The 25,291-nt window shown below is 45.4% G+C and overlaps 1 protein-coding gene across 5 annotated transcripts in view; it reads left to right on the forward strand.

Moving 5' to 3' along the window:
- Positions 1-25,291, forward strand: part of INSC (INSC spindle orientation adaptor protein) — a 136,820-nt gene that overhangs the window by 94,434 nt on the left and 17,095 nt on the right. For all 5 annotated transcript variants that reach the window (XM_004090671.2, XM_004090672.3, XM_003254265.4 and 2 more), the window contains 2 exons: positions 16,771-16,942; positions 20,971-21,149. In XM_004090671.2, the coding sequence (XP_004090719.1) occupies positions 16,771-16,942; positions 20,971-21,149 (351 nt within the window). The remainder of the gene's footprint in view (positions 1-16,770; positions 16,943-20,970; positions 21,150-25,291) is intronic.

Genomic DNA, 25,291 nt, shown 5'->3' on the forward strand with positions numbered 1-25,291 from the left:
ACAGAGGCTCTGGGGAGGTTGGCCATTGTCAGTGTTGAGGATGGAAGGTGGTGAAGACCAGGCACAGGCCGGATTGTAGAAACCACAGAGTGACAGGTGAGTGAAGGTGGAGTGGGGAACTGTGGTTCCCCGGGGCTCTTGCCAGCCACCCACTCACCGGGCATGGTTCATGGCCTAATTAGATCACATCAAACTTCCAGCCTTCTCCACCTGATTTACTGGCCTAGCCTTCTCACTGAGGTCCGCTTAATTAATTGGCAGTGGGAAACGTGCTGGATTTGGTGAAATTCATTTCTGTTGTGCAGCTTCCCCCTCCTTTCCTTCAACCTTGAAGAGGTTCATTAAATCCTGCACAGCCCCCAGCGGAGTTGTGGGTCTAGACAGGTCACTGCATCTATCCCAATTGCTGCTGTGTCATGCCTGAGCCTTGCCGGGTTTGGGGGACTTGGGTGGTCATAGATTCAGTCATGGTCTCATTCATTTACTCATGGGAAGTCACTTCGTCTCTGCTTCTTCATTCCTTCTGTTTGCCAGTCAGTCATTCACTTACTTTTAAACTCACTCAAATTCCAGTGTTTTAAGAGGGTGAGGCAGGAGCATTGCATGAAGCCAGGGGTTCCAGACTTGCCTGGGCAACATAGCTAGACCCTGTTTCTTAAAAATAAAATAAAATAAAAAATAAGTAAACTTACTCACTCGTTTGTTCTCTCACGAAGTCCACCACTAATTCACTCTATGAATTCCTTCTTTTATCACTGAAGCAGCCTATTACAGTGGAGAGACTGGGAACTTGGAGAATCAGGCAATCCTGGGTTTGAACAGATTTTTCTCACTGTGAGCTTGGATTTGCACAGTTCCTTGATCAGTAAAATGAGCCTATAAAATCTACCTCATGTATAGTAACATGATGCTTGGCACAGAGTAGGCAATGAATAAATGATGGCTACTGTGATTGTGACAGGTACAATGCTAATCACTGGGACTTTGAAAATGAATGGAAGGTTAGGGTCTGGTGGGGAAGGGAGGGCTGGCATGTGGGAGAGGGGCTGGCCTGGTCAAAGTTGCAGTGAAGTGCACACATGGAGAAGCTGGGTGGTGCGGTGGGGATGAGTCCTCACAGCCTTTCCCTTTAACAGACAAGGAAACTGAGACTCCGAGACCGTGTTTCCTCAGTCATGAATGTAGAGCTTGGATGCAAACCTAAGTCTGGCTGGTTGTAAACTCCTGCTCTTTCCTCTGCTACCTGGGGAGAGCTGGTCCTTCTGAGGCAAGGACTGCAGAGGGATGAATCCCTGGGAGCTGGGTTCTCTGTGTTTGCCTGGGCAGGGGCCGGACACGGACGCCCACCAAGCAGGGATGGAGGCAAGATGCCAACACACAGCAAAGGCCTCTCCACAAGTGTCTGACAGGCATTTTGAGGCCCCATTCTTTCTTTTCAGAGCTGTCACGTGTAGGTCTGGTTCATCTGGGCTACAGCCTCCCTGCATCCTAAGCTTCAGGACATCTGTCCTTCCTTCCCTGTGTCCTCATCTGACATCACTCCTCATTCTCTACCCCTATGCTGGGTTCTGGAGAAGAGACAGGCTCCCTGCCTCCCAGGATGGCTGAATGGAAAGGGCTGAGTGGAAAGGGCTGTCCCATGGCTATCAGAGGCTATAGGCAGGAGGCCCCACCTCTGGTGGGGTTGCCGGTGCAGGCAGTACCAAAGAGGCAATGAAGCTGGGCCCAGAAGGGCCAGGGAGGGGCTCCCAGGCAGGCCGGAGGAAAGCAGTCTTAACAAGGGCAGGGGTAGAGGGGACACCACAGCAGGGAGCCACCCCAGCAGGGAGCCACCTCATGGGGCTCCAAGTCTTTCAGGGTCTTTGTGTTCAGTGAATTGGGGGAGCCCCAAGGAGAAGGCAGTGTTCTCTGGACCTCACTTGGGAGAAGGCTAGAGGGAGAAAATGAGGGCCAAGGAGGGAGTAAGGGCCCCAGAGCCACACAGTCCAGCGAGAGCAGATGAACCCAGCCTGGTCAGGGTGGACTGCTGAGGGTGGCCTTCCTGGAGGACTGGAGCTGGCAAGGTGAGCTGACATTACCAAGGGGGAGGACTGCAGGGTTTGGGGAAGAATGACGAGAGGTGAGGGAGCAAGTCACTTCTCCTGTCTGAACCCCAGCATCATCTTCTGTAAAATGGGACTACCACCTCCTTTATAGGGCTGCTATGGTGATGCAATGAAACAATATGGGTGGGTCTTGCGGCAATGGTGCCTGCATGGAGAAAGCACTCTGCCTGTGTCTGTTTCCTTTTCCTCCTCCCATGCCCATTTGTCTCCACTTTTTCAGGCTGGTCTGGGGAAAACTTCACATTGACCCGAAAGGACCTGGTTATTGGGGATTTTGCAATGACCATGGCAGGGTGCCAGGTGCTCTGAGTGGTGAAAGGGAAGGTCAGGGCACTGCTGGTTCAGGGATTGTGGTTGGATGGGGCCAGGCCAGGATGGGGTTGGAGGGGGCTGGAGACTAGAGCTGGACTGGGGACTATGGTCCAGATGAGGGGCTGGAGATGTTAGGGATAGGAAGCTACAGGTCTGTGGCCATAAGGAGTGGGGGGCACTCAAAGCCCAAGGCTCAGACAACCTCCAGGACTGGTCATAGTCTTTTCCAGCCTTAAGACCAGAGATGGCCTCACTTTTAAAAGAGCATCCTTTTATTCTCACTCCTCCCTTTTATTTTATTTTTTCAAATAACGAGTTAGTTCACTCTGTGCTGGAGCCAAGGCGGGAGTTTAATGAAAATCAATACAGAAATTAAAGATGAGGGGAGAGCTGGGAGGAGGGCTCAATTTCAAGTCCAAGAAGAAAATCACCAAGGGCAAGAGCTGGAAAAACTGCTGCCTGTCTCCATGCAGCTCCTTCACGCCCCACCCTCATTTCCTGGGGCAGCTTCTGGGAATCAATAGGCCCTGACAGCTGAGGTGCTGGGCTGGAAGAGAGATGAAGACAGGGAGGCCTATATTGAGTTCTTGAAATCCCAGAGGCCCTGGCCAGGAGGGAGTGGGCCACAATGGAGAATGGTGGGGAGGCTCTGTGGCCCCAGCTGCTGTTTTACGGGAGTCTCTCTCCACTGTCTGCTCCCTGTATGATTGCAGATGGTCAGAAATAGTTAGTTTTTGCAAAAAATAAATAAAAAATTCAAACAAGCAAAAAAACCTCACTTTAATCAGTTTTTCTCACCATTATGCCCATTTGCTTTTCACAGTCATTTTGTAAGGAAGGCAGGGGGAGATGGTCACCTCCATCTTATTTACAGAAGAGCAAATTGAGGCTGGAAAGGATAGAGATACTAGGAGGGACAGAGGCTGGACTGAGAACCCTGCGTTTTTGCTCCTAATCCTAAGTGCGCCCCCTGGTCCCATTAGGTGAATGGTGTCATAGTGTGCAGATCCCAAAGCAAAGCTACTTTCTTGCTAGAGTTGGTTCTAATATGTAAGCCAGGCTGGATAGAGACAGAGGGGCTGTGAATGCAAGGCAAAAAAATCTTTGCTTAATTTGTCTTGCAATCTCTTCTTACCTAGGAATAGCTTTTAGAGAGAGGGAGAAAGAGAATGCCTCTGAATGAAGGTCACAGATGCCTCTTCACCCCTCTTTGGCACTCAACCCATCTAGGATTATCAGCTTCCTCCACTCCTCACACCCCCAAACACTAGCCTTCAACTCCCATGGGAATGGGATAAGGCTTTGCAGAGAGGCCCAGGGTCCTAGGTTAGTTGTCTGTGCTGTGACTCTGGCTGACAGGCAGAAAGGAATTGGGGCTGGCACTCATTGTCACTCTTCCCAGCCTTGCAAGGGGGCAGGGCCCATGACCGAGCCTTCTCAGAGGGATTGTGGCTTGTTCACTTTCGACATGCCAAGGCTCTTGTCTGTCTGTCTTGATGGCTGGGGTGGGGGCACTTAAGGAGGCCAGGATGCAAAGAGGCAGGAACTAAATCAGCCACACTGCCCCACCTGCCCTCTCCCCTTCTAACAAAGATCTAGGCTGAGATTATGGGCCAGTAATTTCCAGACTGAAGGAAGGTTCGGGGACTGCGCCTTTCCCGCCAGGTCCAACCTGAGTTTGGAGAAGGGATGGGGCTGCCAGGCAGTCCGGGTGCCTAAGAGCAGCAGTGGGTTTGCAGGAGCAGGCTCCATCCGCAGAGGCTCGGTGGGACCCCATGTGCTGTGCAACAGCGACCCCTGGTGGATAGGAACACCAGTGGCGGCTCCATCAGGCTGCCTGGGGTAGGCTTCTCCTGGGGCTGTTGAGGCTGGTGGTCTCTGGGCTCCAGGACCAACAATCAGGGCCAGTGTGTGGGGCGGAGTGGGTTGAGGAGTAGGGGAGGTTTACAAATTCCGGGCAGTGAGGGCTTCTTCCTACTGAGCCAGACTCCGATGATGTAGGCAAATCTTTCATTCCAACATGTCTCTAACTTCCAGATTTCCCCAGAGTCTGTCCTGTGTGTTCTTGGAGTGGAAATCTTCCTAGGCCTCCTAGTTCCCACTGGACAAAATCCAAACCCCTCAGCCTGGCACTGAAGGTGCCCTCTGAGCAAGCTGCCTCCAGCACATTGCCCCTTTGGTAAACAAGCCTGGGTTTGATGTCCAGCTCCACCACTTATTCACTGTGTGCGTGACCTTGTACCCCTCGGAGCCCCATTTCATCATAGGTGAAAGTGAAGTGACAATCCCTGCCTTGCAGGTTGTGAAGATGATACAAGTCAATGCTCTATAGATGTGAGTTATTTTCCCCTTCCCAACAAATTTCTCCACCAAAGATCTTTGGGGCCTCCTTGCCTTGGAGCCTCTGCCTGTGCTGGATGTTCCAATGAGAGTTTCACCTCCACTGTTGACATCTCGCTCTAAGGCCTCCTCTGGACCTCCTTCCCGACTGTGATCCTCCCTCCTTGGTGCTCACACAGTATGTGGTACTGCTCTGGCAGCATATCCCACACTGCCTGGCCTCAGAACTCTGCCTTGGCTTCCCCACCAAGAGATACTATTCTCACCCACTTCTTTAGTCCATCAGGGAAGTGGTTTGCACACACAGGTGAATAATGTTTGCTATGGAACCAAATAAATACCATTTGAAGACTTCTGGTTCATTCTTCCTCATTGCAGATGAGAAAATAGAGGCCCAGAGAGGTGAAACGATGTGCACACCCACATTCCCGAGATCAACCACAGGGCTGAGACCAGAATGCAGAATGTCTGACTTCACTTGAAACAGCATGGCAGGATGCCGTGACCAGTTTCAGACCCTGATGAGGGGTGGGAGTTGGGGGAGTATAAACATCATAGGGTCCCTCAATAAGGACAGAATGGAATTTGCCCTGAGCCCCTGATTGCACCACTTAGCCCTGGCAATTTGCACTGGCTTTGCCTGTCTCCTAATTCTTATGGTCCTAAGCCCAAGTTCTTAGGTCTCAAAGAGACTTAGAGAGGTTGATGGGCCAAGATGAGCTCTGCAAGTCAGCCTGAGATAAGTCAGATGAGTAGAAGCCCTTTGAGACTGGCTATGTTCCCTGGGTAAAGTTCAGCAGGCTTGACGTTAGTGAAGAGATCCTGAGACCAGTTCTTCATTTGCCACTGATTTGCTAAGTGACCACAAGGAAGTTTTCTAATCCCTATGAGCCTCAATTTTCTCATTTGATGGGATTCCTAGTTCTGCTGGTATCCTGCGGCATATGAAGTAATTTTGTGAGATGTAATGTGATGAACAAAAGTTAGATGTTTAGCTGGCAGGGCTAGGAATTCTAGATGCCTCTTCTGTGGGTTTGGGTTGTGTTGAGTGGGTGGTGTTCTTCCAGGAGTTGTTAGAAGAGAGCTGGGTGCCTGTGAATTCTTAGATGGAGCCTGCATTTGAGAGTTTGTGTGTGTGTCTCTCTCTCTCTGTCCCTGTGTGTGTGTGTGTGTGTGGTGGAGTGGGATGTAGCAGGCTTAGCAGGGTAAAGTTGTTGTGCATCTCTTAGCTGGGCCCAAAGAATCTGGTGAGAACAGAAAATAAATGAGAAGTCTGATGAAAACACAATGCTGATGCTGGGGAGAAGGGAGGCTGTGCTCACAGGGACGCAAAGATTGCCTAGGACATGGGACAAGGTACAGAGATGGCACTCTCAGCCACCCCTGAGTGCTTCTGGAGTGGGGCAAATGCTAGTTTGGAGGGGAGCAGGGTAAAGGAGGTTGCTTGGGCTGGTGAGGTGGAGGGAGGATTGAGAGGATGATACAATGTGAAGGTTTAGGGTAGAATTTGGTAGGCAGGATCCACTTCCGGGAACAGTCTGGCACTGACAGTGCAGCATGGACGGTAGGCCAGCCCTCAAAGCCCAGAACGAGAACCATCACCCACCACCTGCTGCCGGCAAGTGGTGGGTCCTCTGGTCACCCACAGAGATAAAGAGAGACAGGGAGAGGGAAGGAGGATGAGAAAAGGGGAAGAGACTTACGGGAGGAAGAGAAAGGGAGGAGAGCTGGAAAGACACAAGCCCAGCTAATGAACAATCAGTTTCCAAAGGTGTTTCATTCTCTCTTTCTACTTCAAAAATACAAACCAAGTTATTTGGAGATTTGTAATAGCTGGACATGCAGTGCTCTGCTTGTGACCAACTTGAGTGTACTGTCCTCTCTTATTATGGTTTCAATTTTTATTTTCCTAATGAGTAATGGTTTTGAACACTTGTTCACATCCTTACTGGCCATTTGGTTATCATCTTTTGTGAAATGTAGGGCTGAGTCTTTTGCCCATTTTTAAAACACTGGGTTGTTTGTCTTATTGATGTGTAAACTTTGAAAAACACGTTCTACATATAAATCCTCTTAAGATACATAAGATCAGCCTGTGGTAGGTTTTTTATTCTCTTAATGATAAATAGAGATAAATGATAAATAGTCTTTTGATAAATAGAAATTCTTAATTTTGTTAAAATTCAATTTATTGACCTTTTCTTTTGTAGTCAGTGCTGCGTGTGTCTATTTAAGAAATCATTGATTTTTCCAAAGTTATGAAAACATTCTCCTAATTTTCTTCTAGGAGCTTTATTGTTTTGCCTTTAAAATTTTGGCTTATGATATATTTCAACCTAATTTTAAAATGGTGTTCAAGGTCAGTTTTTTTCCCATATGGATACCCAATTGAGCCAGCACCGTTTATTGAAAAGACTATACTTTCAGCACTGAATTGAAGTGATACCGTTTTTTTTTTTTTAAATAGTGATACATGCATGAGTTTTTTTTTCTGTTCCATTAGCCTTTTGGTTCATTTTGTGCCAATAGAGCATGGGGCCCCTATAGTCTAATAAATTTTTCTATTTGGTAACATAAATTAACCAACTTTGTTCTTCTTTAAGATTATCTTGGTAATTCTTAACTTCTTTGCAGTTTTATATACATTTTAGAATCAGCTTGTCAATGTCCACAAAAATACCTGCTGAAATTTTGATTGGGATTTTTAAAAATTTAAATTTTAGGAAATTGATATTGTGTTTTTTTTTTTTTTTTGAAGACAGAGTCTCACTCTGTGGCCCAGGCTGGAGTGCAGTGGCACGATTCTAGCTCACTGCAACCTCCGCCTCCTGGGTTCAAGCAATTCTCCTGCCTCAGCCTCCCGAGTAGCTAGGATTACAGGTGTGTGCCACCACGTCCAGCTAATTTTGTATTTTTAGTAGAGATGGGGTTTCACCGTGTTAGCCAGGCTGATCTTGAACTCCTGACCTCAGGTGATCCGCCCACCTCAGCCTCCCAAAGTGCTGGAATTACAGGCGTGAGCCACTGCGCCCTGCCAGAAAGTGACATCTTAAACAATGTAGAATATTCTAATCAATGAACAGAGTACATCTCTCTACACCATACAAACTGTCTTTAATTTCTCTCAGCAATGTTTTGGGTTTTAGTGCTGGCATCTTGCACATCTTTTTTAGATTTATTCCTAGTTATGATTTCATGCAAATGTAAATGGTGTTTTTTAATTTTTATTTTCTGTTGTTGCTAATACATTAAAAATACAAATTTGATGTTGTATCCAGTAATCTTGCTTGCTATATTTACTTACTGTTTTTAATAGTGTGTAGATTCATAAGGGTTTTCTATGTACACAATTATGTCATCTGTAAATAATGACAGTTTTGCTTCTACTTTTTCAATCCTTCTATTTTTGCATTTCTTGTCTGATTGCATTGGGCAGTATGGTTTTAAATGAGGGCAGTGATAATGGATATCTTTATCTTGTTACTGATTTCAGGGAAAAAGCTGTCAATATTTAATTTATTATTTTATTGTTAAGTATGATACCATTATTATTTTAAGGATTAAAAATGAGGCTCATAGAAGGTGGATAACTTGCTCATTTCACCAAGTCAGCAAAGAGCCCAGGCTTTTCTTGCTCTGAAGGTTGTGTAACTTCCTTGTATTACAGATATCTCTAGAACAGTGCTGCTCAACTCAGGATGTCCATGAGAGTTACTTGAGGAGTTTTACAAACTAATGATACCCCCAGCACTTTAGGAGGCCAAGGTGGGCAGATCACTGCACTCCAGCCTGGGCGACAGAGTGAGACCTTGTCTCAAAAAACAAAAACAAAAATAAAACCCTAATGATACCAAGACTCCATCATAGACCAATTAAATTCAAATTTCTGGTGGTAAAGTCTGGGTATCTGTGTCTTTAAGACTGTCCTAGATGATTCTAATCATCTAAGAACCAGGCTGAGGACCACTGATCTAGAAGCAAGTTGGGTACAATTCAGATCCCAGCTGCTCCCAGTAGTGCTTTGCGAAAACTTGATATTTTCTTATCAGCACATGCCTAGTAACCCTGGCCCAAAGGGAAATCCACCCCCAAAATGCCTTCAGAGCATCTGTTTGAAAATCAGCTATAAGGAAAATCAACTGCTTAACAGGGAAATTATTTACTCTGTATACCCTTAAGTTATTCAATCCATAATTGCTTTCCACCTTAATAACTCATCCCTGCTTTCTCTGCCTGTATGTCTCTCTCTCTCTGTACCTCATTGACTTGCCTTCCAAACTGGTTGTATAATCCCTTTCATTCATTGTTTCATTCCATGTTACATATTAATATTTGTATTTTTCCATTTAGCTTTTAACTAAAGATTCTTGTTTGATGTAGCAAAAGAAGTTGAGTGCTGGGATATATTAGTTTGGAGGAGGATAATATTATCATCCTGAAGGCCTGTTTTAGCTTCTGTAGCTTTCTATGGAGCTCTCAGCTCTACCACCACTCCGTAAAACAAACACCTCATTGTATAAAGGGAGCCTTTAATTAACCCCTTAGACTGTTACAAACATCATCCTGAACCTTATCCCTATCTGGTGTACAGTCCACATTAGCATTCTGCCTCTGACCCATGGGTTTATTTGTTCCATGAAATGCTTTGCCCTTTCCCTTGGTCTGTCACTTGCCTTTGCTTCCTTGGACATGATCCTTGCTCCCCTTTCTGATTATAATTGAATTTGCCCTCTAACTATACCCTGGACAAACAGGTCCATCCTGCCTAGACCAATGAGCAGGATTCCAGTCACTTTGTGATTCCCACTCATCATATATTTTCCTGCAGCCTTTAGGTGTCTGGGAGGACAGAAAGAAAGAGAAAATTTGAGCGTGTCTAGGTCACTCTCCTGCTCCTATGGCTGAGTTTTCAGTGCATTCGCATGATTCTGTTTAATTGTTACAATCCAGAAACCAACTCTACCTCATTTTCCTTAAAATTAGACACATAAAACAAAAACAAAAACAACCTCCCTAAAAAACAAAACTAAGAAGAGCAGACTAGCACCAGTGATATATAATGGGCCTTTGTATATTAGCCTGTGTCCTTCAGATATTTGCATAAAAACCACCACTGGTGCTTTTCCAATAATCAGTAGGAGAATATTGCCCATAAATCTGATATGATGTTTACTGTGCATTTTGGGTTCTTTAACTGCAAGAGTTCTGCTATGGTTTGGTTGTGTCCTCCAAGGTTCATATTCTGGAAACATAATCCCTAGTGTAACTTTATTGAGAGTTGGGACCTTTAAGAAGTGATTAGGTCATGAGGGCTCTGAGCCCATGTGTAGGTTAATACTGTTATTTTGGAAGTGGGTTAGATATCTTGGGTGTGGGCTCTTGATAAAAAGATGAGTTCAGCTTTATGCCCCACCCCCAATCCTTTTATGCAAGATCTCTTGCCCTTCTGCCTTCCACTACAGAATGACACAGCAAGTGGGCCCCTCAAACTTGGACTTCACAGCCTCCAGAACTGTAAGAAGTAAGTTGATTCTTTATAAATCACCCAGTCTCAGGTATTTCATTATAGAAGCATAAAATAGACTAAGACAATTTCCATGCTCTTCCTCCCACTCCCTGGGAAGAATCTCAGCATTCACCAGCCCCTTCTGTATCCAGACTCCAGGTGCATCAGCTCTGCTGCCCAGATGATGACCAGGCCAGGCCATCCTCATCACCACTTGCATGCCCGCCCATGAGGAAAGTCTGGCTTTAGGCCCAGGCCCATTCCATTCCATGCAAAATCTAATTATCTATAAGTGCTTCCAGCAGCAATTTCTTTAGGGATGTGAAAGTGCTTTGATTAGATTGTTCTCTTGGCATCATTAAGTTTACAACAAGGGATGGGAAGTGGGTGATTTGGGGATGCAGACTTTCCCAAAATGGAACTTGTGTTTGGGGCAGCTGGCCTCAGGGTGGGCTACTCCTGGGCTCATCATTGGAACTAAGCTGAGCAGCCCCTGCTCATCTGGCCCTTTCACCAGCTTCTCCTCTTCTCCCCAGAGGCCCCAATGAGGGAGGCATGGGACAATGAGTGAGGAGGCCAGAATTGGAGTCCTGGCCCTGTCATTAACTTGCCGTGTGGCCTGGGTAATCTCATCTCCTCTCTGGGCCTCCATTTCCTCATCATTCAGCCCATACTTCAACAGTAAACTGCTGTGTGTTAGGCCTCAGCTGGATGCTGAGGACCTAGAGAAAATTTGGTATAGTAGCTGCCCTGAGTGGCTCAAATCTACTTGGGGAATGTGCATGTAACCAGATGAGACCATCTAACTTGATAGGTGTTCTAGCTGAGGTCAGACCACAGTGATGTGGCAATGGGGAGAACAGAGATGACCTCTTCTGGGTGAGGCAGGTGCATGCATGTTCACAGAGGAAGTGACATCTGACCAGATCTGAGAGGGGAGCAAGGAGGGAAAACAGGGAAAATGACCACTTCAGCTTTAAGTGAATTGGGTTTGAGGTGCCCTTGGAATATCCAGGCAAATTATGTTTGGAATTAAATATAAAATGATAAGATAGCAGTTTGGAATGTCGACGTGGATCTCAGAAAAGAGGGCTAAGTTTAGGGGTCATTGTAGTGAGTCACTGACTTAACTTGTGTTTGGGTGCCTTTGTCTGATAATGGAGTAAAGCAGGCTGGCAGCAAAACCTGGTATATGCCAGTTGAGATGAATGCAAAGGAGGAGAGGCCAACAGAGCAAATGGTAAAAAGTGGTGAGCTAGGGAGGAGCCTGAAAGTGTGGTGTCATAAAGTCTCTGCAGGATATCAGGGCAAGATGGAGAGAACTGAATTCTCAGGAGCAGTGGGGGTTACAGAGAGGCCGAGTGAGAGAGGAACTGAGAGACTGAGATTTGCATCAGACAATTTCTCAAATCCTTTGTAAGCATGTGATTTCTCTCTGCCCTCTCTATCTCACTTTCTGTCTGTCTCACTCTCCATTTTCTTGTTGCTGTGCGTCTTTGCGTCTTCATCTCTGTCTTATTTATTTCTGCTTCATCTCTGTGTCACTGCCCAGGTCAGCACCTATCACCATGTAGGTGCTCAGGAAATGTTTATTGAACTATAGAAATGCAGGGGTAGTACTGATTTTCTCTTTATTCCCTTCTGAGGAGTTGCAACTGTTCATTGCATTGTTAGGAATCAAAACAGAAATCACTCCCATTTTAAAAGTCCTGGTTCTGGGCTGCATGACTGAAGGATGTCTAAACAAGTGGTTAAACTTTGGGCCCCAATCCAAAGAGCTGAGGTTCTTGGTGGGGTCTCAGTCCAAAAAGAGTGTGCAGAAAGGAATTCTGGAGAGAAGCCCAGTCAGGAGGCTGGGACAGGCAGAAGTGGGGTGAACCTGGGATTCAGGGCCCCAAGTCTAGGAGCCACCACATGCGGAGGGGAGGGAATGATGGTGCCACCATGTTACAGGCACTATACATGCAGTCTCTCATTTAATAATTCCAATGGTCCTCTGAAGTTGTTACTTTTAGGCCCATTTTATAAGGAGGAAAAAAACAACCTATGAGATTGGTATTATTCCTGTTTTACAGATAAAGGCTCAAAGTAGGTGTATTAGTCTGTTTTCACATTACTGTAAGGACATACCCAAGACTGGGTAATTTACAAAGGAAAGAGGTTTAATTGACTCACAGTTCCACAGGACTGGGGAGGTCTTAGGAAACTTACAATCATTGTGGAAGGGGAAGCAAATAGATCCTTCTTCACATGGCAGCAGCAAGGAGAAGTGCAGAGCAAAGCGGAGGGGAAGCCCCTTATAAAATCATCAGCTCTCATGGGAACTCACTCACTATCACAAGAACAGCATGATTCGATTACCTCCCACCAGGTCCCTCTCATGACGTGGGGATTATGGGAACTACAGTTCAAGGTGAGATTTGGGTGGGGACACAGCCAAACCATATCAGTAGGTAAGAAAATTGTTCAGCTAGTAAAGGACAGAGGCAGGATTCAGACCTAGGTAGGCCTAACTCTAATGTCTGTGCATGTTCTGATGCTACAGGAATTGCCTCAGGTGCTGGGAAGCCCAGAACCCAGTGGTGTGGGGCGCTTGAGTGGCCTCCTACTATGGTGAGCTGGGCTGTGCAAGAGCTGCTGAGATGGTAATGAATATGAAGATCAACTTGCTGGCAGCAGACCAAGTGGCCAGTCAGCTGCATCAGAACCAAACGCTAGGAAAATTTGGCCCCTATGAAAAGACACTAAACAGGCAATTCATAGTAGAGGAGATCCAACTTGCAAAAAACAAAAGCCAAAACAAACCAAATCAAAGCAAAATAATGATATTAAAAGTCTCTCAACCTCATTAGTAAGTGGAGACACAGGTTAAAATACAATTTTTATAGCCATAAAATTGGCAAAAAATTTAAATATCTGCCAATAGCAAGTATTGGCAAGAATCTGGTTTTTAGTGTGATTATGTATTGCTGGTGGGAATAAAAGTTACTACTATCAAGTTGCAAAACAATTTGGCAATACCAATAAAGCTAAAGATGCGGAAACACTGTGCCCTTGGAATTCCACTCCTAGACTGGGATCTCTGAAGAAACTGGCACATGTTCACCAGAAGACATTTAGAAGAATATTTATAGCAGCACTGTCCGTTATAGCAAAATCTGGGAAGCCACTCAGACACCCATCGATGGGAGAATGCATAAATGAATTGAAATTGATTTATATAATGAAATACCATACAACAGTGAAAATAAATGGATCATAGCCACATGCAACAACAAGAAGAGGTTTCATAAACACTGACTGGAGAGAAAAGTAAATTGCTATATTCAGCATTATACCATTTATGTCAAGTACGAATCTTGTAAAACTAACAGTGGATACGGGCAATAAACCTCTGAGGAAAACAAGAGAATAATATGCATAAAACTCAGAGTAATGGCCCATCCAGCAGGAGAAATCAGAGGTATGAGATCATGAAAGGTGTGCAGGGGACTTTCTTGATTTTATTTCTAGAACTAGAATTTTTGGATATTAGGCATATACATCTACACATACAGGTGTTCATTTTATTATTTGTTAAAACTTATTCTCTCTCTCTCTCTCTATATATATATATGTACATATATAGATTTCCCTTTTGAAGGGATAATTAATGAGTTACCAAAAGATATCTGAAGCATTTGAAACAAATTACAAGGAAGGCAAGACAATGGGCAATTGGCAGTTGTATAGACAACTCCACAGATCCTCTGGAAACCAAAGGACAGTGAAGGAATCGGGGTCTACATGAGGATGGGGTCACTTTCCTGGGGTCAAGAATCGATTTAAGTTCTCATGTTGGCTGTTTCTCCAATGCTATCTTTTCCTATAATTGCCTTTGCTCACAATAGTTCCTCCATCTACAATGCAATTCCTTTAGCTTTGCTTGTCTAAAGTGTGTCCTTAAGTATTAGGTCAAATTTTACTTTATTGTATTTATTTCCCACTTACTAAAAGCCTACTACATGCCAGACCTCAAGCAGCCAAGAGTTAACAAGCTGTGGTCCCCAGGCTTGCAGAGATGGCAGGGGGACGGGGAGCAGACAGACAAAGGAGCAGAGAATCACACTGTATTCGTGCTCCTCTGAATTGCTGGCACATGAAAGTCAGCTGTGGAGCTGTTAAAAAGCAGATTCTCAAGCCTCCCTGGCAATTCTGGTCGAATAGGTCTGGGTGGGGTACAGGAACTTGCTCTTAGGAAACTCACTGAATTTGATGCAGCTGGTCCACAGACCTCACTTGGAGAAACAGGGTCTGTTGGTGTGATAAATGCAACAATGGTAGCAAAGGTACTTGGGCATGGGAGACCCAAGGAAGGCCACGTCTCCCACCTGAGACGTGGACATTAAGTTAGGGTAGCCTCCAGGAGGCCCCTCTGTAGAGCATCTTCATTTGTAATTTGTAGATGTGAATCACTTCCCCCACTGCAGTGGACACTGTTCCCAGCACAAGGCTTGGCATGCAGTATATGTCAGGGATGTTTTATTCAATGGGGTTTCAGAGCAGTAGTCTGGACTAGGCAGCAGGCCTGGCAGCCAGGCCTTGGGTGGCAGCAGACCCTGGGGACCATCAAATCCTTGGCCTCTCTGGTGTGTTCAGATTGGCCTATCTCCAAGCATGTGTTGGGGATTAGGGTAAGTTACTGGTTTGGGTCCGACTGGTATTCACATCTGAGCTGGGGACCAGGATAGCATCTGCAACCACATTGAGATTAAGGAGACGGGATTGATTGAGACATTTCCCCACTAATGATCCTATAGCTTCTTAGCAACGAGCTTGATCTGTGCTGGAAGAAGGAAAGGGATGAAAGCCAGATGGGGTAAGAGGTTTCTTGTGTTGGCAATAGGGCTGCTTCCTGCTTTTAGCCCCCGCTTCCCTTCCCTTTTCTAGGCCCAAACGAGGCCTCTCTCTGAAGGCCTGTTAAACACCTGGCATGAGTCCAGTTCTGCCAGGGACCTCATGGCTGCTGTTTGTTCCCTTTTATTAAGCACATCCAGGTGAGTTTTATTGCGGACAGTTCCCTGGGCTCCTGTTTCCACATTTGTCTCCTTTGAGTCTGAGATTGCCAAAGGCTTTCACAGCTAATGGACCTTACAGCTCCCAAGAGCCATTTAAGGGAGGCACAGAACTCAGTGGTGATAATTAGTCAAACGAAATGCAGACCTCTGGAGGCCCACTGGAGCTGAGTGGCAGGAAGACGTAGGGACAGAAGCCTCAGGTCTGTGGCAGGTGTAGGGAATGAGCACAGGCTGTTCCTCACCCCACCTCTCCTGTTCTTCCCCTGCCTCATCCCTATCTCCCACTCCCAACCTGAGAAGGACTTGGTGCTTGGTGGCATGGTCCCTAGGCAGGCTGGTGTCCAGGACATCTGAGGGGCTGCCCTAGCACTGCAGAGCTAAACTTGACAAGCTCCTGCCTTCTTTTTCTCCAGCAAGTCTTGTGTACTGACCCCGATGGAGGCTGAGGTCTGAGCTCAGGTGCCACTTCTTAGGAGGCAGCATAATGTCCTGTTCAAAACCTGGGCTTTGACACCAGACCATTTGAGTTTGAATGCCAATCCAACTGCTTTTAAAGTTCTTGATCTGGGGCAAGTCAATGAACTTTTCTGTGACTCAGCTTTCTTGTCTGTAAAAGGGGATAATAATACTGACCTCAGAGGGTTATTGTAAGGAATAGATTGTGTAATAACATGTGCACTCTATAGAATGGTACCTGGCACACTGTAAGCAAATGCTCAGCAGAAGCTGTTATGCCAAGAGCAGGTCTGCTCCGGGCAGAGCTTGGAAACATATTCTTATCAGGCACTAATGTCCCACCAGTTTCAGGTTTGCTCCTTACTGGTTGGGCACAGAAAGCAAGGCCTCCAGGGAAGCAGCTCCATTTCTATAGTGGAGGATGGTGGAGGACAAGATGGGGAAGGAAATACTAAGCTCATCCTGTTGCTAAATGAGTAAGGGAAGAAGAAACCAACATTTCTTGAGCATCTCTTCTAGATCAGGCATTGCCTGCTTTATCTCTTCAATCCCACAACACCCTGTTGAAGGGTGAGGAAACAGAATCTCAGAGAGGGTAAGTGACTAACGCCAAGTCACATAGCAAGGAAGAGGGGATTGGAGGTCGGGGATGTGAGATTTCTAAGTGACTGTTCTTTCTATGACAATTTGCTATGGTGGATGACCAGGGTCCTGCCTCTGGACACTTGACTTGATGTCCGCTATCTAGGAGGCCTATGGAATTTTACTGATCTCTGCTAGACTCAGAGGAGAGGCCTCCAGGTGCCAGAATTTGAGTCATTATGAGGGCCTTATCACTGGATTGTCCCTGGTTCCACATGGGGTCCTGGGCTGTTCTGGGAAGCCAGAGCTGGCTTCCATGTAGTGGGGGCTGAATCTGTATCTGCCTCATTAATGTCATGGGCAGTGGTGTCCACCCAGGATGCACAGGGGAGCTCCCTCTCTCCATCTGCAGGTGGATGGTGTTCTGTGCTTGGCCGACATCCTGACCGACGACAGCCACTCAGAGGCCACACGGGCTGAGGCTGCGGCTGTGGTGGCCCAGGTCACCTCCCCACACCTGCCCGTCACCCAGCACCTCAGTAGCTTCCTGGAGAGCATGGAGGAGATCGTGACGGCCCTCGTCAGTGAGTCACCCTGGGCAGTGGGACCACTAGGAGAGAGGGCCTTGGCACAGTTGTCTTCAGAAATAGCCAGGAAGGCCTTCCCATCTGCCACTCATTGCACCCCAAATATCTCCTGCATAGATGATCACATTTGCTGAAATCCCACAATTAATGGATCTGAATTAGGCTTTGATGAGCTCTATTGTCAAGAGTTTCCTATTAAAATGTGTGCGGCCCTCCCAATTATTGTCAGTTGGGATTCACTGGCCTTTCAGAAGGGAGTCCAGGACAAGCCCCAGAAAGGAGTGGGGCCTCAAATTTTGACGTTCAGATACTCAGATCAAGAGACTCTGATAGGCATTTTTCCTAAAGTCTCAGTCCTTGTATCCAGTGACTATGGCAGCAATGACTGGGGAAAATGGTTTCTCAGAGAGCACCAGCCCACCACAGCCTGCTGCCTGAAAATCCCACCATTGGTCTCATATCATGGGGCCTTGAAAGCATTGACTCCTCTAGGTTCCCTTATTGGAACATATGTACCCCCAGCAGGAGAATCATAGATCCGTATCTAAAATATGCTCTTTTCTTAGTTTTCCTTTGCCAAATTATAGAAACTAAAAGGGCTGGTCTGGATAACAATCCCCAGGGAATTTTTTGTGATCCACCTCTTTCTTTTAAAAGTGCTAGTGGTGATCTGTGTTTCTATTTCTCTGTCACTCTCTTTATATCTATATCTAATTGAAATGGAATGAAATTTAATTTCATCAGAAAATTTAGGATTAGCTCTCGGAGTCACCATGCCAGGGCTGGGAATATCTGAAATAGCACGAACTTAGGGGCAACACAGAACATTGGGCAAGGAGTCAGAACCCTGGGTTTGGACTCGGGCTTTTCACTCATCCATTCAAGTGGCTATGTGCAGCAAGCCTGTGCCGGTACTGTGTGAGATCCCACCACTCACTTCTTACCATGTCACATTGTAAAACCCATTTCACAATTTTCCTGATATAAATAAGACATTGCAACTCGTTTCTTTCAAGGGTCCATCTAACTCTAGAATTTGGAGATCTGCAAGTACTTTGCACATAGAAGACATCAGTTAAGTTGAGTTTATGGTTGATTCTAGTCATGGGGGCAGTGACACTCACAGGTCAGGCTGGGAGAAATCAGTTTGCCAATGTCCATATTTATTCAAAATTGAGAAAACATGGAAGCCCATTGTTGAAAGTCTTGGCTCGAGAGAGCTCAAGAGACCCTACAGTTCTAAGCATACTCTCTAGGTGAAGAAATCTAAGCCTAGAGGGGTTAAGTGACTTTCCCAAGGCCACAAAACAGCATTAGGACTCACTTATGCCAGGAGTCTCATATTCAACATGCACCAGAGCCCAGTAAGAAACATAAATGAGTTAAAGAGAGCCAGGTGGAAGAATAAAGGTGTTTGAGTCCTGTGTCAAATTGAAAAGCCCATGCACTGTCTAAAGGGGTGGTCACTGGTACATTTCAGTTGATTGTTACTGTGTGGGAAAGGCATAGACTTTTAAAGATAAGACAAAAATTGTAAACTTCACAGAAAATTTCTCAATTTATAAACATTATCAAATAAACAAAAGTACATGTAGTCCAAGTGACCTTTCACTATTGTCATATATTCATTCCTGTTTCACTGTCCAGGCTGGGTTTCTCCCTGGAGCCAAGGGGTCTTCCTATTTATTTCATCCTGATGAAGATGCATTGTATAGTCCACTATGAGATTCAGCAGATATCTTCTGGGCAGGAAGCCAGAGCTCTGTTGTTTGGTGGGAAATAGCCCTCCAACTTCTTGCCATTCCCTGGAAACATTTATAAATGAGTCACTGGAATCCTCAATTTAATCTTCCTAACACATCCCAGGTGACTGAGACTGTAGTTCAAATAAATGTGCAGCAAAATTAAAAGGCACTTAGGTGGTTGTGTTAATAATTGCTGTGTCGGCAGCAATAGCAACTGAATGAGAATGAGGGGTAGTGTGAGGACCTAGAAGGAATCTTACAGCAAAGTGTGCTGCAGAGCTCTGTAGACTCACCCAAAACCTTGGATATAGGGAGGTGGCCTGGAAGGGGCTGGGGACTCCAGTGATTTTCCCAAAATCAGAGGATAGGGCAATCATTGGATAAAGGGAATCAGAGTTCTTAATACCTTGGCTAATCGGTTGTTCCAGTCCTGGGTGGTTGGATCAAGAGTTTGAATTATCTACTGGTCAAACTTGGGCTGTGGGGAGCAACATTGCCCAGAGGCATTACCCTCCTGATAGAACTGAAACCCACGTCTGTGGAAGCATTGCTGGGAATGAGTCAGAGGCTGAGAGACCAGAAGCAACTTGGAGTGTAGAAAGAATGGGGACTTTGGAGTCAGGCAGACCTGGATTTGATTCTAGCCTCAAACAGTTACTTACTGGCCATAAGACTAGGAGCAAATCACTTAACATTGGAATCCTCAATTTCTTTATTTACAAAATAGTGATAAAAATGGGACTGTTGTAAGGATTAAATTATGTAAGGAAGTAAAAAATATGTACAACAGTGAGTAAACAATAAATGGTAGCTGCTGCTACTACTAGCTTCTCTAAGATTCAGCTAGTTGTAAATGTGGACAATCATTTTCTACTTTGAGGGTATTCAGAATTTAGCGGCACAGTGCAAGGCCCATTGCAAGTGTTTGACTAATGTTATTGGTAGAAAAAGGGTTTTACTACTAAAACTAAAATGTAGGGATCAGAATGTGCATTCACAGGTAGGTGCCAAGAGGTGGCAGTTGCATTAGAATCTGGAAGTATTGACTGTCTGGAGGCAAGAACTAGGGACCAGGATAGAACACAGCTCAATTTTGTCTCCCAAACTTTCTTTCTCTCCTGGGACTCTTTTTCTGAAGTATGGCCTTGCCTCCTGTGGTTTTGTGAAGGTGTTATCAGTAGGAGAGGGCCTGGACTGGAGAAGTACCTTGATTGGTAGTCAAGTTGGAGCTGAGGGCCAGATGTCAGGTCCACTGAAATGGGGGAAGCACCAGGGATAGAGTCCATCTATGCCTCCTCCTGAGGTGGGCGTCCATTCCAGATTCTGTGAAGCCCATGGGGGATGTGTCAGGTGGTGGAAGGATAAGGTCACTCTGCTCCTTAAAGGCCTTTAGTACAATTACAGATGGTAAATGGGGGAATTTGGTTAGGGCTAAGCTAGGACCACTCTAGGATTAGACATAAGCTAGGACCACTCTAGGATTAGAGATAAAAAGCCTGATATTCAGGAGCTTGGTATAGGACTTTCTTGCTGCCAGATGACCCTTATACTGGGACCAAAAGGAAGTACCGAGGCTCCATTGATGGCAGCTGGAGGGGTATAGTCTCTCTGTTTCATCTTTAGTTTCTTCCTTAAGGCAAGCTTAGCAGCAGGCTAGTGTGCATTACCGGAGACACAGATGGACTGGGAGCTCCTTCCCGACTCACAGGTTTTGTATCTCTTTTTCCTTTGGTCTAGAATATTGTATTTCCCCGAGTATTTTTATGACTGGCCCTTTCTTCCCGTAAGGTCTCAGCTGTAAAGTCACATTCTTAGGGACACCTTTTGTTGCACACCTCAGCGGACCGCTAGTTATTCTGTCTTAGCACTTGTTTATTTCCTCCCTCATATTCATCAGACTTTGTAATTATGCAGAATAATTTTTAAAAGCTTATTTTCTCTTGCCCACTAGTATAATGTGAGCTCAACAAGGGCAAGGACCTGACCTGGTTTGTTCACTATGCCATCCCAAGACCCCAGTGGCGCCTGACACATAGTGTTCATTCAATAAATACTTATTGGATGAAGGAGTGAGTAGAGTTACATACCAGGTTTCAAATCCCATTTGCCACCTGGGTAGACAGATACTGTTGCCTCTCTAGTAGCCACTTTCCTCATCTGTAAAATGGGTATGATAACACCTGCTCAAAAGATCTCCCAGAGCTATTGTGAGAACCAAATGAGACAACTGATGTGAAAACACTTGGCACGGAAGTTATTTTCTTTCTCTTTGCCATCCAGAACTGTGCCAAGAGGCCTCATCAGGGGAAGTCTTCCTACTGGCCTCTGCGGCCCTTGCCAACATCACATTCTTTGACACAATGGCCTGCGAGATGCTCCTGCGGCTGAATGCCATCCGTGTCCTCCTGGAAGCCTGCAGCGACAAGCAGAGAGTGGACACGCCTTACACTCGGGACCAGGTAAGACGCCCAGAAGGCACTGAGCCCAGGGCCCATAGCCATGGAGACAGAGGTTAGGAGGCCAGCGCTTAGTTTCTGAGGCAGGGGAGAGAGCATGGGAGTCCTGTTAGTTTTGCATGCTGTAGGAAGGCAAATATTCTCCACGTTTCTCATTGACTTTGAAGCCTCTCTGTGAGAACTCCTACCCTCTTTGCCCATCCCATTATGAGCTTTACATGCTGCAGGAAGGTAAAGGAATATATTTTCCATGTCTCTCATTTGACCTTGAAGCCTCTCTATGAGATCTCCTACCTGCTTTGCCCATCCCAACCACTATAGGGCCTTCCTCAATCTCTGTTCAGATTGCCTGTTCTGGGAGGCGGAAAGACCCATGGAAGGTGCCTAGACCTCCTCTGAAGGTCTGTGTCCTGGTCATGTTGGTGACCATCTGACACTGAACCCTATAGAAAACTGCTTCCCTCTTTACCTCCATGAGAAACAGGGGCTTGGAGCAGAGTCTTCATTCGGGGCCTCAGCCTCTACATCAGTCATACTTGTCTTTGTATATTTGAGCTCCATGAAAGGTTTTCTTTGGTGGAAGGGGGGTTATACTACTAAAAGTGTTTGAAAACATAGAATGGGGGTATTTTAAAGGCTCTTTGAACTCTGATGTTCTAGAATTTTAGCCCATTTCACCTTTGGCCACACTTGGTCTCCCACGTCACCACCAAGGAGTGGGGGTGGTAGATTAGGTGGTCTCTGTAAATTCCTCCCAGTACCTGAGCTCTAAGTTACATAATCCTCTCATCCTCAACTCAGCTTATCCCTGTCTGCATTTTAGCCCCTACACCATCACCTCTTCCAGGCTTATCTCTTAACTGAAGCTGCTTTGGTTTCTGTTCCATGCCAGCAGCTCCAGGAAGGCCTTCCCTGATGGTTTCAGCCCTCTGGAATTGCCTCCTTTTCTTAGAATTCATATCTCACAATGCAGTGTTGACTTATCTAATGACATTTATTCCTCTTAATTATTTCATGTGATTTTCTTCCTCTGAGAGCATGGTCCATGTTCTGTATTTCCCTAGGATTTTTTGAGGCCTCTAGCTTAGAGCTGGTGCCCTTGGTGAAGTTCCCCAAACTTTGTCAGTTATTTCTTATCCTTAGAATCACCTGTGAAAGGGGAGCTGACCATAGAAGCTCCTATTCAGAGATAATTTTCTAGTATCTAAGCATTTGCATATGAGGGTTCTAATAATACTGTGACACTGGCGATATTTGCCCCATTTTATAGATAAGAATATTTTGGCTCAAGAGGATGTCCCCAAAATTAAATGGTTGGCAGGCAGCTAGCCAGTATTTAAATGAGGATTAAATGTAAATCCTGACTTAGACCTTGATCTTTGACTGTCATCTGCTGTCATCTTTGAAGAAAGGAGGTAGTGCAGCTGTTGAACCACAGACTGGGTGTTGGTCCTGCCTGGGCCATTTATCAATTGAGTGACATTGAGCAAGTCAAAAGCTCCTGGGTGTTGGGTTTTCGCATCTGTTAATTGGGACATGAATGTTTATCTTGCAGGGTTATTGTGAGGGTGAGTGTAATAAGATATGCAAGGACCTGATATAAGGCTTAGCCCCTACTAAGTTCTTAATAAATGGTGAATATCATGACTTTTTAAACCTGATGCTCCAAAGAAGAGCACGAGTAGTGAATTATCCAAAATTCTCAACTTGGCCCTCCAAACTATGTATGATATGTATGATTCCAGACTTCCTTTCCACTCTAATCTTATTACTTCTAAGAGTTGGAGAAGTCCCTGTAGAGACAAGGTATGACAGTAACAGATAAAGTGGTGGCCCCCTGGTTGGCTGTTGGCTTGATTGACTCCTGAGGGGGACATGCCCCATGTCTACCATAGACATACCCTTGGTAGTAGGGAGGGAGATAGGAGGGCCCGCTCTTTGTGATCTGCCTTACTCATGCTCATGTTCTCTTCAGATAGATACCTCCAGTTGCTGGGTCTCTCATCTACCTGACATAATTTTAGGTTCTTTCACCTTCAAGTGCCTCTCCTGTGGCTGACTCCAGTCATTTCATACAAGATCCAGTAATGAGGCAATAAGACAAGGAATTTTGGATTCAGACAATCTGAGTTTGAAGTTTTTTTGCTATTAATAATCATGTCACTTTGGGCAATTCACTCTGAGTCTCACTTTCTTAATTTGTAAAATGGAAACAAATAATACATATTTTACAAAATTGAAATAAGAATTAAATAAATTAATAAATATAAACTCTTGGTACAGACTCTGGCACATAGAAACTATTAAATCTATGGAAGCCACTGCCAATGTTACTATGATTGGCCTTTGAATGTGTGGCACACAGCATTGAATGGGAACCTCCAGAGAGGAGTTCCCTCTTCTGTAAAATGGGCATGACCTCTTCCATCTTGGATGTCCTGTGTCTCTATGTGTAGAAGTCCCCTTCTTATCACAAGGAATGACTAGCCCCCTCTTGAAGCCTCACTGAGTCCTAGGAAAAGGAGATCAGGGTAGGGAGAGAATGTGGTCACGCTGCCGGCAGATAGTTCTCCCTGCACCTGGAGTCGGTACCTTTTCATGTTACTCCACTGTCTGAGCCAGGCACGTCCCCCACTGTCCTCAGGATGGCTTCACCTTCTGCCCTGGCTCAGAACAACCACTTAGCTAGTGAAAGTGCACCCATTAAAGAAACAAATGGCTCTTTCCTGTGGCAGCGGGAGGATTAAGGTGATCAGAGGGCTCTCTGTAATGAAAACAAAGAAGATGAATTAGGCTTTGAAGTGCTCACCGCCCCCTAAAATACTTAGGAGATTAAATGCCCCATGAGACTTCCGGTAATGAATCTGCCAATGACACCAATGCTGTGTGGAGCCTCTTGGGTCTTGGATCTGTACAGACTACCTCTGTTTGGACAATGAGAACCCCTCCATCATCCTGGCAAGCCAGGTCCACTTAATTTGTTCAACAGAAGCCTCGTTGGGTATGCCTATCCTGTTGCCACCCTTGGGGTATGGACGTTGGTGAGGGCAGCCTTGGACCTAGGCTCTTCTATCCCCTTCAGCTAATCTACAGGAAGGTGGCATGGGCTGCAGCTGACATGGTCAGCCATTGAGAAGCCTGACAAGCAATCTGAATAGTCCTATGTTTTCATGCCCAGGAGGTATTTTCCGGGAGCCATACTGCCCATAGAATCCAGCTACAGATCTGACAGGGGGAGGTAGGAAACGGGCTGCCTCCAAATGTGTTGGTGAACTTCTGGCCTGTCCATCAAGCAAGGACAATCTAGGATGGAAGAGACCTGAGTATCTTATCTAATATATAATAGAGATTTTTACTGAGTCTGACTTTTTGTGGCCTTGAGGAATTAACTGCTTTCAAAAGGGAAGGAGTGCTAGTATATACTTCCCACAGTAATACCTCATCTGTTTGGCATTTTAGAATGACTAGATTTTGTAACATTTCTGGGACCTCACTGTGAATACCATTTATCAGGAAGTGCCAGTCACTAGGGGTTTAATTTTTGTCTCACATCTCAAAATCTCTCTATAGTTTATAAAGCTCTGTCATATACATATACGACATATTAGAAACAGCACACGTTTTTAGTTCAGACAGATTTGAGTTCACATTCTGGTTCTGCCATTTCCCAGCTATGTGACCTTGGACAAATCACTTAATCTCTGAGCCACAATTTCCTCATCTGTGTAATGGGGATAATAACATTTGCTCCCTCCCTCATGTCATTATGATGATTAGATGGGATAACGCTCATAAAGTACTTAGAACCAAAGCGAATACTCAGTAGTAAATGGGATGGGCTTCTCTAACAGAACCAGAGACTGGGATGGGTCTGAGACAGGGAATGCAAGCTTTGGAACAGGAAGGTAGGGTCAGGAAATATAGTTAATGTGGTGGCGATTGTATTAGTCTGTTCTCACATTGCTGTAAAGAAATGCCTGATGTAATCCCAGTACTTTGGGAGGTTGAGGCAGGCAGATTGCTTGTGTTCATGAGTTCAAGACCAGCCTGGGCAACATGGCAAAATCCTATCTCTACAAAAAAAAAAAAAAAATATATATATATATATATATATATATTAGCCAGGCATGGTGGTACACACCTGT

This window comes from Nomascus leucogenys, chromosome 15, assembly GCF_006542625.1.
Source record: "Nomascus leucogenys isolate Asia chromosome 15, Asia_NLE_v1, whole genome shotgun sequence".
Lineage (NCBI taxonomy): Eukaryota > Metazoa > Chordata > Mammalia > Primates > Hylobatidae > Nomascus > Nomascus leucogenys.